Source organism: Phyllobates terribilis, unplaced genomic scaffold, assembly GCF_046119375.1.
Source record: "Phyllobates terribilis strain yellow unplaced genomic scaffold, ASM4611937v1 Scaffold_8__6_contigs__length_399053987, whole genome shotgun sequence".
NCBI classification, from domain to species: Eukaryota; Metazoa; Chordata; class Amphibia; order Anura; family Dendrobatidae; genus Phyllobates; species Phyllobates terribilis.
The window spans coordinates 206,663,353-206,675,622 of NW_027362768.1; the positions used below are offsets into that span (position 1 = coordinate 206,663,353).

Sequence of the window (12,270 nt, forward strand, 5' to 3'; positions counted from 1 at the left end):
CTCCTGGTGAGATCTGTCAAGGGCTTCGCAAGGCTACTATAGTTTTGTACAAAGCGTTTATAGTACCCTTCGGTGCCCAAGAAGGACTGCACCAGCTTCTTGGTCCTGGGGGTGGGCCAGGACACGATAGCGTCCACCTTTCCAGGCTCTGGCTTCAGAGTACCCCCACCTACCCGGTGCCCCAGGTAGTGGACCTCGTTCATGCCCATCTGGCACTTTCCCGGCTTGATGGTCAAGCCCGCCTGGTGAATGCGCCCGAGCACCTGCTGCAGATGCTCGAGGTGATCCTCCCAGGTGGGACTGAAGATGGCAATGTCATCCAGGTACGCCACTGCGTACCTCTCCAGTCCCTGGAGCAGGTGGTTGACCATTTGCTGGAAAGTGGCAGGGGCATTTTTCATGCCGAAAGGCATGACCGTGGATTCATACAATCCGAAGGGGGTGATAAAGGCGGACTTCTCCTGGGCCCCGGGGCTCAAGGGAATCTGCCAATATCCCCGACTCAAATCCATAATGGAGAGGTAGCTCGCACTGGCTAACCGCTCCAGCAGCTCCTCAATGCGTGGCATTGGTTGTGCATCAGAGGCTGTGATAGCGTTGAGCCCCCTGTAGTCCACACAGAACCGGGAGGTCCGGTCCTTTTTTGGCACCAGGACTACAGGTGAGGCCCACGTGCTCTTGGACCGCTTAATCACCCCCAGCTTCAGCATCTCCTCGACCTCCTGGCGCATGACATGCTGCACCTCGTCGGAGATTCGATAGGCTGTCCGCCGGAGTGGGGCATGATTCCCGGTGTCCACTTCATGGACCGCCGCCTCAGTCCTGCCAGGCATGTTGGTGAACACTGCTTGGAAGGGTTTCAGCACTGCTTGCAGCTGAGACCTCTGGTCTGTGGATAGCAAGGCGCTTATCTCTACATCCTCTAGGGACCCGCTGGCCTTCGCTTGGGCGTGCATGTCCAAGAGGGGGTCATCCTCCCTATCCACGGGCAGGTTGCAGACCGGTAGGACGCAGGTTCCACGTTCTTGAGGAGCCTTCATCATATTAACGTGAAAAGCCTTCCGCCTACCCCGCTTGTGGTCAAGTGTGATCACGTAGGTGACCGGGTTGAGCTGTTGGTGAATGACGTACGGGCCTTCCCAGGCCTCCTGAAGATTGTCCTTTGGTACGGGGACCAGCACCCACACCTTCTGACCCACCTGGTACGTCCGTTCTCGGGCGTTCTGTTCGTACCAATGCTTCTGGTCAGCCTGGGCTTGCGCCATGTTGTCATGCACCAACTGCGTCAAGGTCTGCATCTGGTCACAGAAGCGCATGACATACTCCACGATTGACACTCCTGGGGAGCTCGGCTCTTCTTCCCAGAATTCCCTTATCAACCCAAGGGGTCCTCGGACACGTCTGCCATACAGGGGCTCAAAGGGGGAGAACCCCGTCGAGGCCTGTGGAATCTCTCTGTAAGCAAATAACAGGTGTGGGAGGTAACGCTCTCAGTCGCGACCCTGGGTTTCAACCAGCATTTTTAACATCTGTTTGAGGGTACCGTTGAATCGCTCACACAAACCATTGGTCTGTGGGTGATACGCGCTCGATACCAAATGCTGCACCTGCATTTTCTTACATATGGCCTCCATTAAGCGTGACATGAACTGGGTCCCCTGGTCGGTAAGCATCTTCCTGGGAAATCCTACTCACGAAAAGATGGCCAAGAGGGCGTCCGCCACCTTATCCGCCCTAATTGAGGACAGGGCTACTGCCTCCGGATACCGGGTAGCATAGTCTACCACGGTAAGGATGAAACGCTTTCCAGAGCTGCTGGGTATGGCCAGTGGTCCCACAATGTCCACAGCAATCCTCAGGAAAAGCTCCTCTATCACTGGCAAAGAGATCAGAGGGGCTTTGGGAGCCAGCCCTGACTTTCCCACTCTTTGACACGTGGTACAGGAGCGACAGTAGTTCACCACATCTGTCCTCATTTTGGGCCAATAAAAGTGATGAGACAGCCGGGCCTTGGTTTTCCTGACCCCCAAGTGTCCAGCGAGTGGAATTTCATGGGCGATCCGCAACAACTCATCCCTGAATTGGTAGGGGACGACCAGCTGTCTTTCCCTCAGCCACTCCTGTTGGGATGTACAGGGAACTGTCTCCCGGTACAACCTCCCTTGGTCCCAGAATACCCTCTCCTTATCCGACTCGGAGGTGGGCTTCTCAGCGAGGCTCCTTAACGTCTCCAGGCTAGCATCTGAGTGCAGAGCTGCCTGAAACTCATGGCTGGAGGAAGCCAGAAGTGAGGTTAAGGCCACGTCCTCACTGAGACCCTCTGGGACCGGCTCTGGGTCTATACCTGATCCGGTTATTCCTCTGTCCGAGGAGGGTCCAGAAGGCAGGGCGTTACTTGCCTTCTGGGCACTCTGACTGCGGGTAACAGTCACTGGCACAGCACCACCTGCTTCATGGTCCTCGTGCCTCTCCCCATTACCCTTGGCACTGACATTTGCTCCTGCTAGGGGATCCTCAGCAACATCATCCCGCAGAGTGACATGGCTGAGTTCTCCTGCACCTTCCAATACAACATCATCATGTAAAGCATTGACATTCCCATTATTAGCATTAACCTTACCAACCGTATCAGGTCTGGGAGGGGGTTCAGGGGCATAATAAGCAAACATCCTTCCCAAATCAGTTCCCAACAAAACATTTGCAGGTAGGTTTACAGATATTGCCACTTCCTTCACCCCACTCCCCGCTCCCCAATCAATAAAAACCCGGGCCATGGGCAAGGGGCATCGGACGCCCCCAATCCCGGTGACAGTCATGGTCTTTCCCGGAATAAGCTCTTCAGTGGACACCAGTTCGGGTCGGATGAGGGTGCGTTCGGCCCCAGTGTCCTTGAGGCCTATAGTGAGAGTGTTCCCCACCCTGACAGACTGCAAGTTTTCACAGGCCCTCCCAACCGGCCCACCCACCAAAAGAACTGATGCCTAAGGCCCTGAGACCTTGGATGGGGGGGGTTCTTCCTCTGCTTCTCTGGGCAAGTGGCGCTGAGATGACCAGTCTGATTGCAGAAATAACACCAGCGGGCATCAGATGCAGGCCGCGCATTGGTAATGGGAAAAGGCCTCCGGAAGGTCGGTTGGCAGGGGCAGGGATGGTGGTTGATGGCTTACCCCCTTTCCAGCCGGCGAAGACCAGCTTCCGCACCTCTGGTCTCCGGTTGGCGTCGTAGGTGTCTGCGATCTGCGCTGCTTTATTGGAGTCTGGTGGCTCCCGATCCATCACGAACTGCCGTACCTCAGTCGGACACAGATGCAGGAACTGGTCTTTCACCATCAGGTCCTTAAGCTGCTCAAAGGTGGTCGCTGACAGTCCTTGGATCCACTGCTCAAAGTTGGTTCGGAGCCCGTCTACAACATCGCTGTAGGTGTCATGTGGTCCAAGTTGGAGGTTCCAGAACTTTTTACGGTACACCTCAGGAGTCAGTTGAAACCTCTGGATTAGGGCCTGCTTAATGGCATCATAGTTCCCATCGAGGCTCGGAGGAAGAGCCACAAACACATCCAGAGCTTTGCCTCGCAGCCCTGCAGTTAAGTATCGCGCCCACTGTTCCTCAGGCAGCTGGTACTGTCTGCAAGTCTTTTCAAAACCCCTCAGAAAGCTGTCGAGGTCGCCGTCCTTTTCCATCACAGGAAAATGCTCTGGACGGGGCTTAAACAGGGTCGCATTGTTGGTCTCACCGTTCCGTGAGGTGGAAGCTGGGATCCCGAGTTGGGCCATCTGCAGTTCATGGGCCCTCTGGGCTTTGGCCTCTCGCTGGGCTCTCTCGGCAGCCTCCTGGTGCTGCTGAATTACTTTCAGCCGTCCTTCATGATCCTCTGGAGGCAGTTGCTGTAGAGTCATCTGCAGATAGGGGTCCACGCTGCCCTGGTCGCTGACGCGGCGTGCGTCTACAGGTGGGACCCCTGCAGTACTACTGTCCATATCTCGGCTGACCTCTGGCCCTGCTGAGGTCTGGAGAAGGGCTTGCTCGGTCTCCAGCTGCGCCAGTGCAGCAGCCATTTGTTCTTTGTTTTTGCCGAGGGGGTCAATGCCTTTGGTCATACATATTCCAATAAGAGTGTCCTTTTTCTGCTGGCTGTACCAGGGCTCCCCAACGATGACCATGATCACCAAAATATAGATAGAAAAGAAAAAACGAAGAAGGGTAGGGGTAACTGCTACACATACAGTATTGTCTCAGATCTAATAAACACTGAGTTCGATATTCAAAACTTTTGTGCAGGGTCCAGGTAAGAACCGTGCAAGTATTTAGTGAGAGGAATGATTGCTCAAACCCGATCACTAATGTCCTATGATCCCACCGCTTGCCACCAATTTGTCATGAAAACAACACCCACTTTTGGGTCAGACCTTGCAGCTCTCTGGCACCCCCTTATCCTGCTGGTCACACACGGTATTGACCGAGGATGAGCACGGGTGCAGCTGCTCTAATTTATGTCGACTATTGCGGCACGTGATGTGACAGGACGTACAGTACAGACCAAAAGTTTGGACACACCTTCTCATTTAAAGATTTTTCTGTATTTTCATGACTATAAAAATTGTACATTCACACTGAAGGCATCACAACTATGAATTAACACATGTGGAATTATATACTTAACAAAAAAATGTGAAACAACTGAAAATATATCTTATATTCTAGGTTCTTCAAAGTAGCCACCTTTTGCTTTGATGACTGCTTTGCACACTCTTGGCATTCTCTTGATGAGCTTCAAGAGGTAGTCACCGGAAATGGTCTTCCAACAATCTTGATGGAGTTCCCAGAGATGCTTAGCACTTGTTGGCCCTTTTGCCTTCACTCTGTGGTCCAGCTCACCCCAAACCATCTTGATTGGGTTCAGGTCTGGTGACTGTGGAGGCCAGGTCATCTGGTGTAGCACCCCATCACTCTCCTTCTTGGCCAAATAGCCCTTACACAGCCTGGAGGTGTGTTTGAGGTCATTATCCTGTTGAAAAATAAATGGTGGTCCAACTAAACGCAAACCGGATGGAATAGCATGCCGCTGCAAGATGCTGTGGTAGCCATGCTGGTTCAGTATACCTTCAATTTTGAATAAATCCCCAACAGTGTCACCAACAAAGCCCCCCCCCCACACCATCACACCTCCTCCTCCATGCTTCACGGTGGGAACCAGGCATGTAGAGTCCATCCGTTCACCTTTTCTGTGTCGCAAAAAGACACGGTGGTTGGAACCAAAGATCTCAAATTTGGACTCATCAGACCAAAGCACAGATTTCCACTGGTCTAATGTCCATTCCTTGTGTTCTTTAGCCCAAACAAGTCTCTTCTGCTTGTTGCCTGTCCTTAGCAGTGGTTTCCTAGCAGCCATTTTTACCATGAAGGCCTGCTGCACAAAGTCTCCTCTTAACAGTTGTTGTAGAGATGTGTCTGCTGCTAGAACTCTGTGTGGCATTGACCTGGTCTCTAATCTGAGCTGCTGTTAACCTGCGATTTCTGAGGCTGGTGACTCGGATAAACTTATCCTCAGAAGCAGAGGTGACTCTTGGTCTTCCTTTCCTGGAGCGGTCCTCATATGAGCCAGTTTCTTTGTAGCGCTTGATGGTTTTTGCAACTGCACTTGGGGACACTTTCAAAGTTTGCCCAATTTTTCGGACTGACTGACCTTCATTTCTTAAAGTAATGATGGCCACTCATTTTTCTTTACTTGGCTGCTTTTTTCTTGCCAAAATACAAATTCTAACAGTCTATTCAGTAGGACTATCAGCTGTGTATTCATCAGACTTCTGCACAACACAACTGATGGTCCCAACCCCATTTATAAGGCAAGAAATCCCACTTATTAAACCTGACAGGGCACACCTGTGAAATGAAAACCATTTCTGGTGACTACCTCTTGAAGGTCATCAAGAGAATGCCAAGAGTGTGCAAAGCAGTCATCAAAGCAAAAGGTGGCTACTTTGAAGAACCTAGCATATAAGACATATGTTCGGTTGTTTCACACTTTTTTGTTAAGTATATAATTCCACATGTGGTAATTCATAGTTCTGATGCCTTCAGTGTGAATGTACAATTTTCAAAGTCAAGAAAATACAGAAAAATCTTTAAATGAGAAGGCGTGTCCAAACTTTTGGTCTGTACTGTATATATACCACCAGTTCCTTCCAGGAACGTATATATACCTCCGACCAGCCACCCTCAAACCACAATATCACAAATACTGGTATACTGCCACCACCGATCGCTTAACAGGTGGATCGGGTACCCGTTAGGTAACGTGAATTAGCGGGTGAGGAACGTGTTTGCTCGACATAGGACAAGAAGAAAGAAACTGGTAAATAATAATGATTTACTCACAAAAGGGGGCAGTGTTTACAAAAGATATACAAGATATTATAAAAGAGACAATTTACATATATGCATAAGACAGTTATTAAAATAAAAGGGATAAGTAATAGCAAAACCTGCTTCACAATGTGATGGTCTCAGATTCTGGGGGGGGAGCTCCCCGGAAATTAGAGGCGATTCTTCCACGCAGCGTGTAGGGCATGCGTCTGACGTCCCTGAGAATAACGACTTGGAAAATGGCCGATCTGGTTTTTAGCAACGCAGCCAAAACTCTGGGAGACACCCATTATTTACCTCTCAAGTGGGGCTCGCAAAGTTCCCGGTCGTTTCTCAGTTATGCAAGATATACTATTATAATGGGAAAAAGGTGAGCATTCCAAAAATGTGGTCCCTGTGTTTGTGACAGCCCTGTGCGTTATTAAAATTGACATTAAACGTTTGTCCAGCTAAATAAAAGAATTGGAGGGTTTACGACGGTAATAAAAATTCTTAGGGTGGAGGCCAGCACTGCAGTTCTATGTCTTACAAATGGACAGGGGTGGAAATTTAAGACAGCTTTCATTTTTTAAAACTGGGACCAAAAATACATTTTGCCTGACAGCAGCTCTGGAATACAGGAGGTAACTCAGGATCAGTAATCTAATATATGTACACAGTGACTCCACCAGCAGAATAGTGAGTGCAGCTCTGGAGTATAATACAGGAGGTAACTCAGGATCAGTAATGTAATGTATGTATACAGTGACTGCACCAGCAGAATAGTGAGTGCAGCTCTGGAGTATAATACAGGAGGTAACTCAGGATCAGTAATGTAATGTATGTACACAGTGACTGCACCAGCAGAATAGTTAGTGCAGCTCTGGAGTATAATACAGGATGTAACTCAGGATCAGTAATGTAATGTATGTACACAGTGACTGCACCAGCAGAATAGTGAGTGCAGCTCTGGAGTATAATACAGGAGGTAACTCAGGATCAGTAATGTAATGTATGTACACAGTGACTGCACCAGCAGAATAGTGAGTGCAGCTCTGGAGTATAATACAGGAGGTAACTCAGGATCAATAATGTAATGTATATACACAGTGACTGCACCAGCAGAATAGTGAGTGCAGCTCTGGAGTATAATACAGGAGGTAACTCAGGATCAGTAATGTAATGTATGTACACAGTGACTCCACCAGCAGAATAGTGAGTGCAGCTCTGGAGTATAATACAGGAGGTAACTCAGGATCAGTAATGTAATGTATGTACACAGTGACTGCACCAGCAGAATAGTGAGTGCAGCTCTGGAGTATAATACAGGAGGTAACTCAGGATCAGTAATGTAATGTATGTACACAGTGACTCCACCAGCAGAATAGTGAGTGTAGCTCTGGAGTATAATACAGGAGGTAACTCAGGATCAGTAATGTAATGCATGTACACAGTGACTCCACCAGCAGAATAGTGAGTGTAGCTCTGGAGTATAATACAGGAGGGGGGCAAACAGTATAAGTATAGGGTATATATAGTGTGTACAGGGTGTATGTGTATGTATATATTTTAGTGTGTGTGTGTGTGTGTGTGTGTGTGTATAGGGTATATAGTGGACATCAGCAGAGTTTCTTCCCGCATTATTAGCATGTAGAGGTGAATATTGGGTGGAGAACAAGGGACACTAGTCAGAGAAGACCCCCAATAAGTGCAGCACAGCGAGAGGGTCCACACAGCAGCTACAGACCTGCAAATGTCGCGGTGAAGGTCTCCGCCGCCCGCACGCGCTTCTTCTTCTTTTTCCGCTTCCCAGTATCATCTATCGGGATACGCTGACTGCTAACCATCTCTGCAACAGGAAGAGATCAGGGTAGGCCCCGCCACATCAGATCAGGGTAGGCCCCGCCACGTCAGATCAGGGTAGGCCCCGCCACGTCAGATCAGGGTAGGCCCCGCCACGTCAGATCAGGGTAGGCCCCGCCACGTCAGATCAGGGTAGGCCCCGCCACGTCAGATCAGGGTAGGCCCCGCCACGTCAGATCAGGGTAGGCCCCACCACGTCAGATCAGGGTAGACCCCGCCACGTCAGATCAGGGTAGACCCCACCACGTCAGATCAGGGTAGCTGAGAGGCCGGAGCCCCAAAGTAGTGACATCAACAAAAAAAGTTGCTCCCACTGAGCCCCCAGTGGTCTGTAGTCAGTCACTATGGCGACACACACAGGGGAGGGGGGGGGGGGTGGTCAGCACACACAGAGGTGGGGGGGGGGGGGGGGACACAGAGGGAGGGGGGGGGTGGTCAGCACACACAGAGGGGGGGGGGGGGTTCACAGGAGGGAGGGACACAGTAGTGCCAGGAGTCAGGCTCTGGAGATCGCCGGGACTTTCGCAGCGGGGCCCCGGGAGCTCCTCACCGTCCTCTGCTCTCTGGTGTCAGCTCTGCTCACTGTGACGTGGAGGAAGTGCCGGCAGCGTACAAGGCGGCCACAGAGCCGGCCGTGTCCGGTGCCAGCGCTCCACCCAGCCCGGCACTCTCCTCTCACCTGCCGGCATCTCCGTGCTGTGACGGGACCAGTCCAGAACAACTCAACCAGGAACCTGGAGCCAGACATCGCTCCGCCCACCACAGTGCTCTTCACTCATTGGTCGCTGCTATACTCTTCCCGCCCACTTCACTCATTGGTCAGCTGTCTCACTGATGTAATTGGCTGATCTATTCCCACCCCTCAGATGATTGGTTGCGCTCCGCTGTCATCACTTATGACACCCTGATTTGTTGCTATAGTAAGGAGAGCGAGGCTTGGAGAGCAACCCGGAAGTGTCGCTGCTGATGTTAGAGTGCGCCCACCTGCTGCTGTTTCTAACGGTTTGGAAGATGGCGGGAAACCTACAAAATGGCGATGACTGTTGCAGATATGTCAGAACATGTCGATTTCAGAAGGGTCATCATATATAGATACTTCCTTCTATACCAGGGATGACAGGCCAGTGAGCCTTACTTCTATACCAGGGATGACGGGCCAGTGAGCCTTACTTCTATACAAGGGATGACGGGCCAGGGAGCCTTACTTCTATACCGGGGATGACGGGCCAGTGAGCCTTACTTCTCTACCGGGGATGACGGGCCAGTGAGCCTTACTTCTATACCGGGGATGACAGGCCAGTGAGCCTTACTTCTATACCAGGGATGACGGGCCAGTGAGCCTTACTTCTATACCAGGGATGACGGGCCAGTGAGCCTTACTTCTATACAAGGGATGACGGGCCAGGGAGCCTTACTTCTATACCGGGGACCCCCGGCCAGTGAGCCTTACTTCTCTACCGGGGATGACGGGCCAGTGAGCCTTACTTCTCTACCGGGGATGACGGGCCAGTGAGCCTTACTTCTCTACCGGGGATGACGGGCCAGTGAGCCTTACTTCTCTACCGGGGATGACGGGCCAGTGAGCCTTACTTCTATACCGGGGATGACGGGCCAGTGAGCCTTACTTCTATACCAGGGATGACGGGCCAGTGAGCCTTACTTCTATACAAGGGATGACGGGCCAGTGAGCCTTACTTCTATACCAGGGATGACGGGCCAGTGAGCCTTACTTCTATACCAGGGATGACGGGCCAGTGAGCCTTACTTCTATACCAGGGATGACGGGCCAGTGAGCCTTACTTCTATACAAGGGATGACGGGCCAGTGAGCCTTACTTCTATACCGGGGATGACGGGCCAGTGAGCCTTACTTCTATACCGGGGATGACGGGCCAGTGAGCCTTACTTCTATACCGGGGATGACGGGCCAGTGAGCCTTACTTCTATACCGGGGATGACGGGCCAGTGAGCCTTACTTCTATACCGGGGATGGCGGGCCAGTGAGCCTTACTTCTATACCGGGGATGACGGGCCAGTGAGCCTTACTTCTATACCGGGGATGACGGGCCAGTGAGCCTTACTTCTATACCGGGGATGACGGGCCAGTGAGCCTTACTTCTATACCGGGGATGACGGGCCAGTGAGCCTTACTTCTATACCGGGGATGACGGGCCAGTGAGCCTTACTTCTATACCGGGGATGACGGGCCAGTGAGCCTTACTTCTCTACCGGGGATGACGGGCCAGTGAGCCTTACTTCTATACCAGGGATGACGGGCCAGTGAGCCTTACTTCTCTACCAGGGATGACGGGCCAGTGAGCCTTGCTTCTATACCAGGGGATGACAGGCCTTACTTCTCTACCGGGGATCACCGGCCACTCAGCCTTACTTCTCTACCAGGGATGACGGGCCAGTGAGCCTTACTTCTCTACCGGGGATGACAGGCCAGTGAGCCTTACTTCTATACCGGGGATGACGGGCCAGTGAGCCTTACTTCTCTACCGGGGATGACGGGCCAGTGAGCCTTCTCTACCGGGGATGACGGGCCAGTGAGCCTTACTTCTCTACCGGGGATGACGGGCCAGTGAGCCTTACTTCTCAACCGGGGATGACGGGCCAGTGAGCCTTCTCTACCGGGGATGACGGGCCAGTCAGCCTCACTTCTCTACCGGGGATGACGGGCCAGTGAGCCTTACTTCTCTACCGGGGATGTCAGGCGCTAGTGAGCCTTACTTCTCTACCGGGGATGACGGGCCAGTGAGCCTTACTTCTCTACCGGGGATGACGGGCCAATGAGCCTTACTTCTCTACCGGGGAGGACGGGCCAGTGAGCCTTACTTCTCTACCGGGAATGACGGGCCAGTGAGCCTTACTGCTCTACCGGGGATGACGGGCCAGTGAGCCTTACTTCTCTACCGGGGATGACGGGCCAGTGAACCTTACTTCTCTACTGGGGATGACGGGCCAGTGAGCCTTACTTCTCTACCGGGGATGACGGACCAGTGAGCCTTACTTCTCTACCGGGGATGACGGGCCAGTGAGCCTTACTTCTCTACCGGGGATGACGGGCCAGTGAGCCTTACTTCTCTACCGGGGATGACGGGCCAGTGAGCCTTACTTCGCTACCGGGGATCACCGGCCACTCAGCCTTACTTCTCTACCGGTGATGACGGGCCAGTGAGCCTTACTTCTCTACCGGGGATGACGGGCCAGTGAGCCTTACTTCTCTACCGGGGATGACGGGCCAGTGAGCCTTACTTCTCTACCGGGGATGACGGGCCAGTGAGCCTTACTTCTCTACCGGGGATGACGGGCCAGTGAGCCTTACTTCCCTACCGGGGATGACGGGCCAGTGAGCCTTACTTCTATACCAGGGATGACAGGCCAGTGAGCCTTACTTCTATACCAGGGATGACGGGCCAGTGAGCCTTACTTCTATACCAGGGATGACAGGCCAGGGAGCCTTACTTCTATACCAGGGATGACAGGCCAGTGAGCCTTACTTCTATACCAGGGATGATGGGCCAGTGAGCCTTACTTCTATACCAGGGATGACAGGCCAGTGAGCCTTACTTCTCTACCGGGGATGACGGGCTAGTGAGCCTTACTTCTATACCAGGAATGACGGGCCAGTGAGCCTTACTTCTCTACCAGGGATGACGGGCCAGTGAGCCTTGCTTCTATACCAGGGGATGACAGGCCTTACTTCTCTACCGGGGATCACCGGCCACTCAGCCTTACTTCTCTACCAGGGATGACGGGCCAGTGAGCCTTACTTCTCTACCGGGGATGACAGGCCAGTGAGCCTTACTTCTATACCGGGGATGACGGGCCAGTGAGCCTTACTTCTCTACCGGGGATGACGGGCCAGTGAGCCTTACTTCTCTACCGGGGATGACGGGCCAGTGAGCCTTACTTCTCTACCGGGGATGACGGGCCAGTGAGCCTTACTTCTCTACCGGGGATGACGGGCCAGTGAGCCTTACTTCTCTACCGGGGATGACGGGCCAGTGAGCCTTACATCTCTACCGGGGATGACGCGCCAGTGAGCCTTACTTCTCTACC

The 12,270-nt window shown here is 52.4% G+C and overlaps 1 protein-coding gene across 5 annotated transcripts in view; it reads right to left on the reverse strand.

The window, feature by feature from the left end:
- The window catches only part of MKNK1 (MAPK interacting serine/threonine kinase 1), a 67,150-nt gene extending 58,145 nt beyond the window's left edge, over positions 1-9,005 (reverse strand). The window contains exons 1-2 of one of the 5 annotated variants that reach the window (XM_073644057.1): positions 8,886-9,005; positions 8,091-8,192 (exon numbers count right to left, since the gene is read on the reverse strand). In XM_073644057.1, the coding sequence (XP_073500158.1) occupies positions 8,091-8,192; positions 8,886-8,895 (112 nt within the window). In that variant the 5' untranslated portion in view covers positions 8,896-9,005. Of the gene's footprint in view, positions 1-3,167; positions 4,460-8,090; positions 8,193-8,885 lie in introns of those variants that run through there. The other 4 variants (XM_073644056.1, XM_073644055.1, XM_073644052.1 and 1 more) reach the window with 4 other exon arrangements.
- Between the last annotated feature and the right edge of the window lie 3,265 nt (positions 9,006-12,270).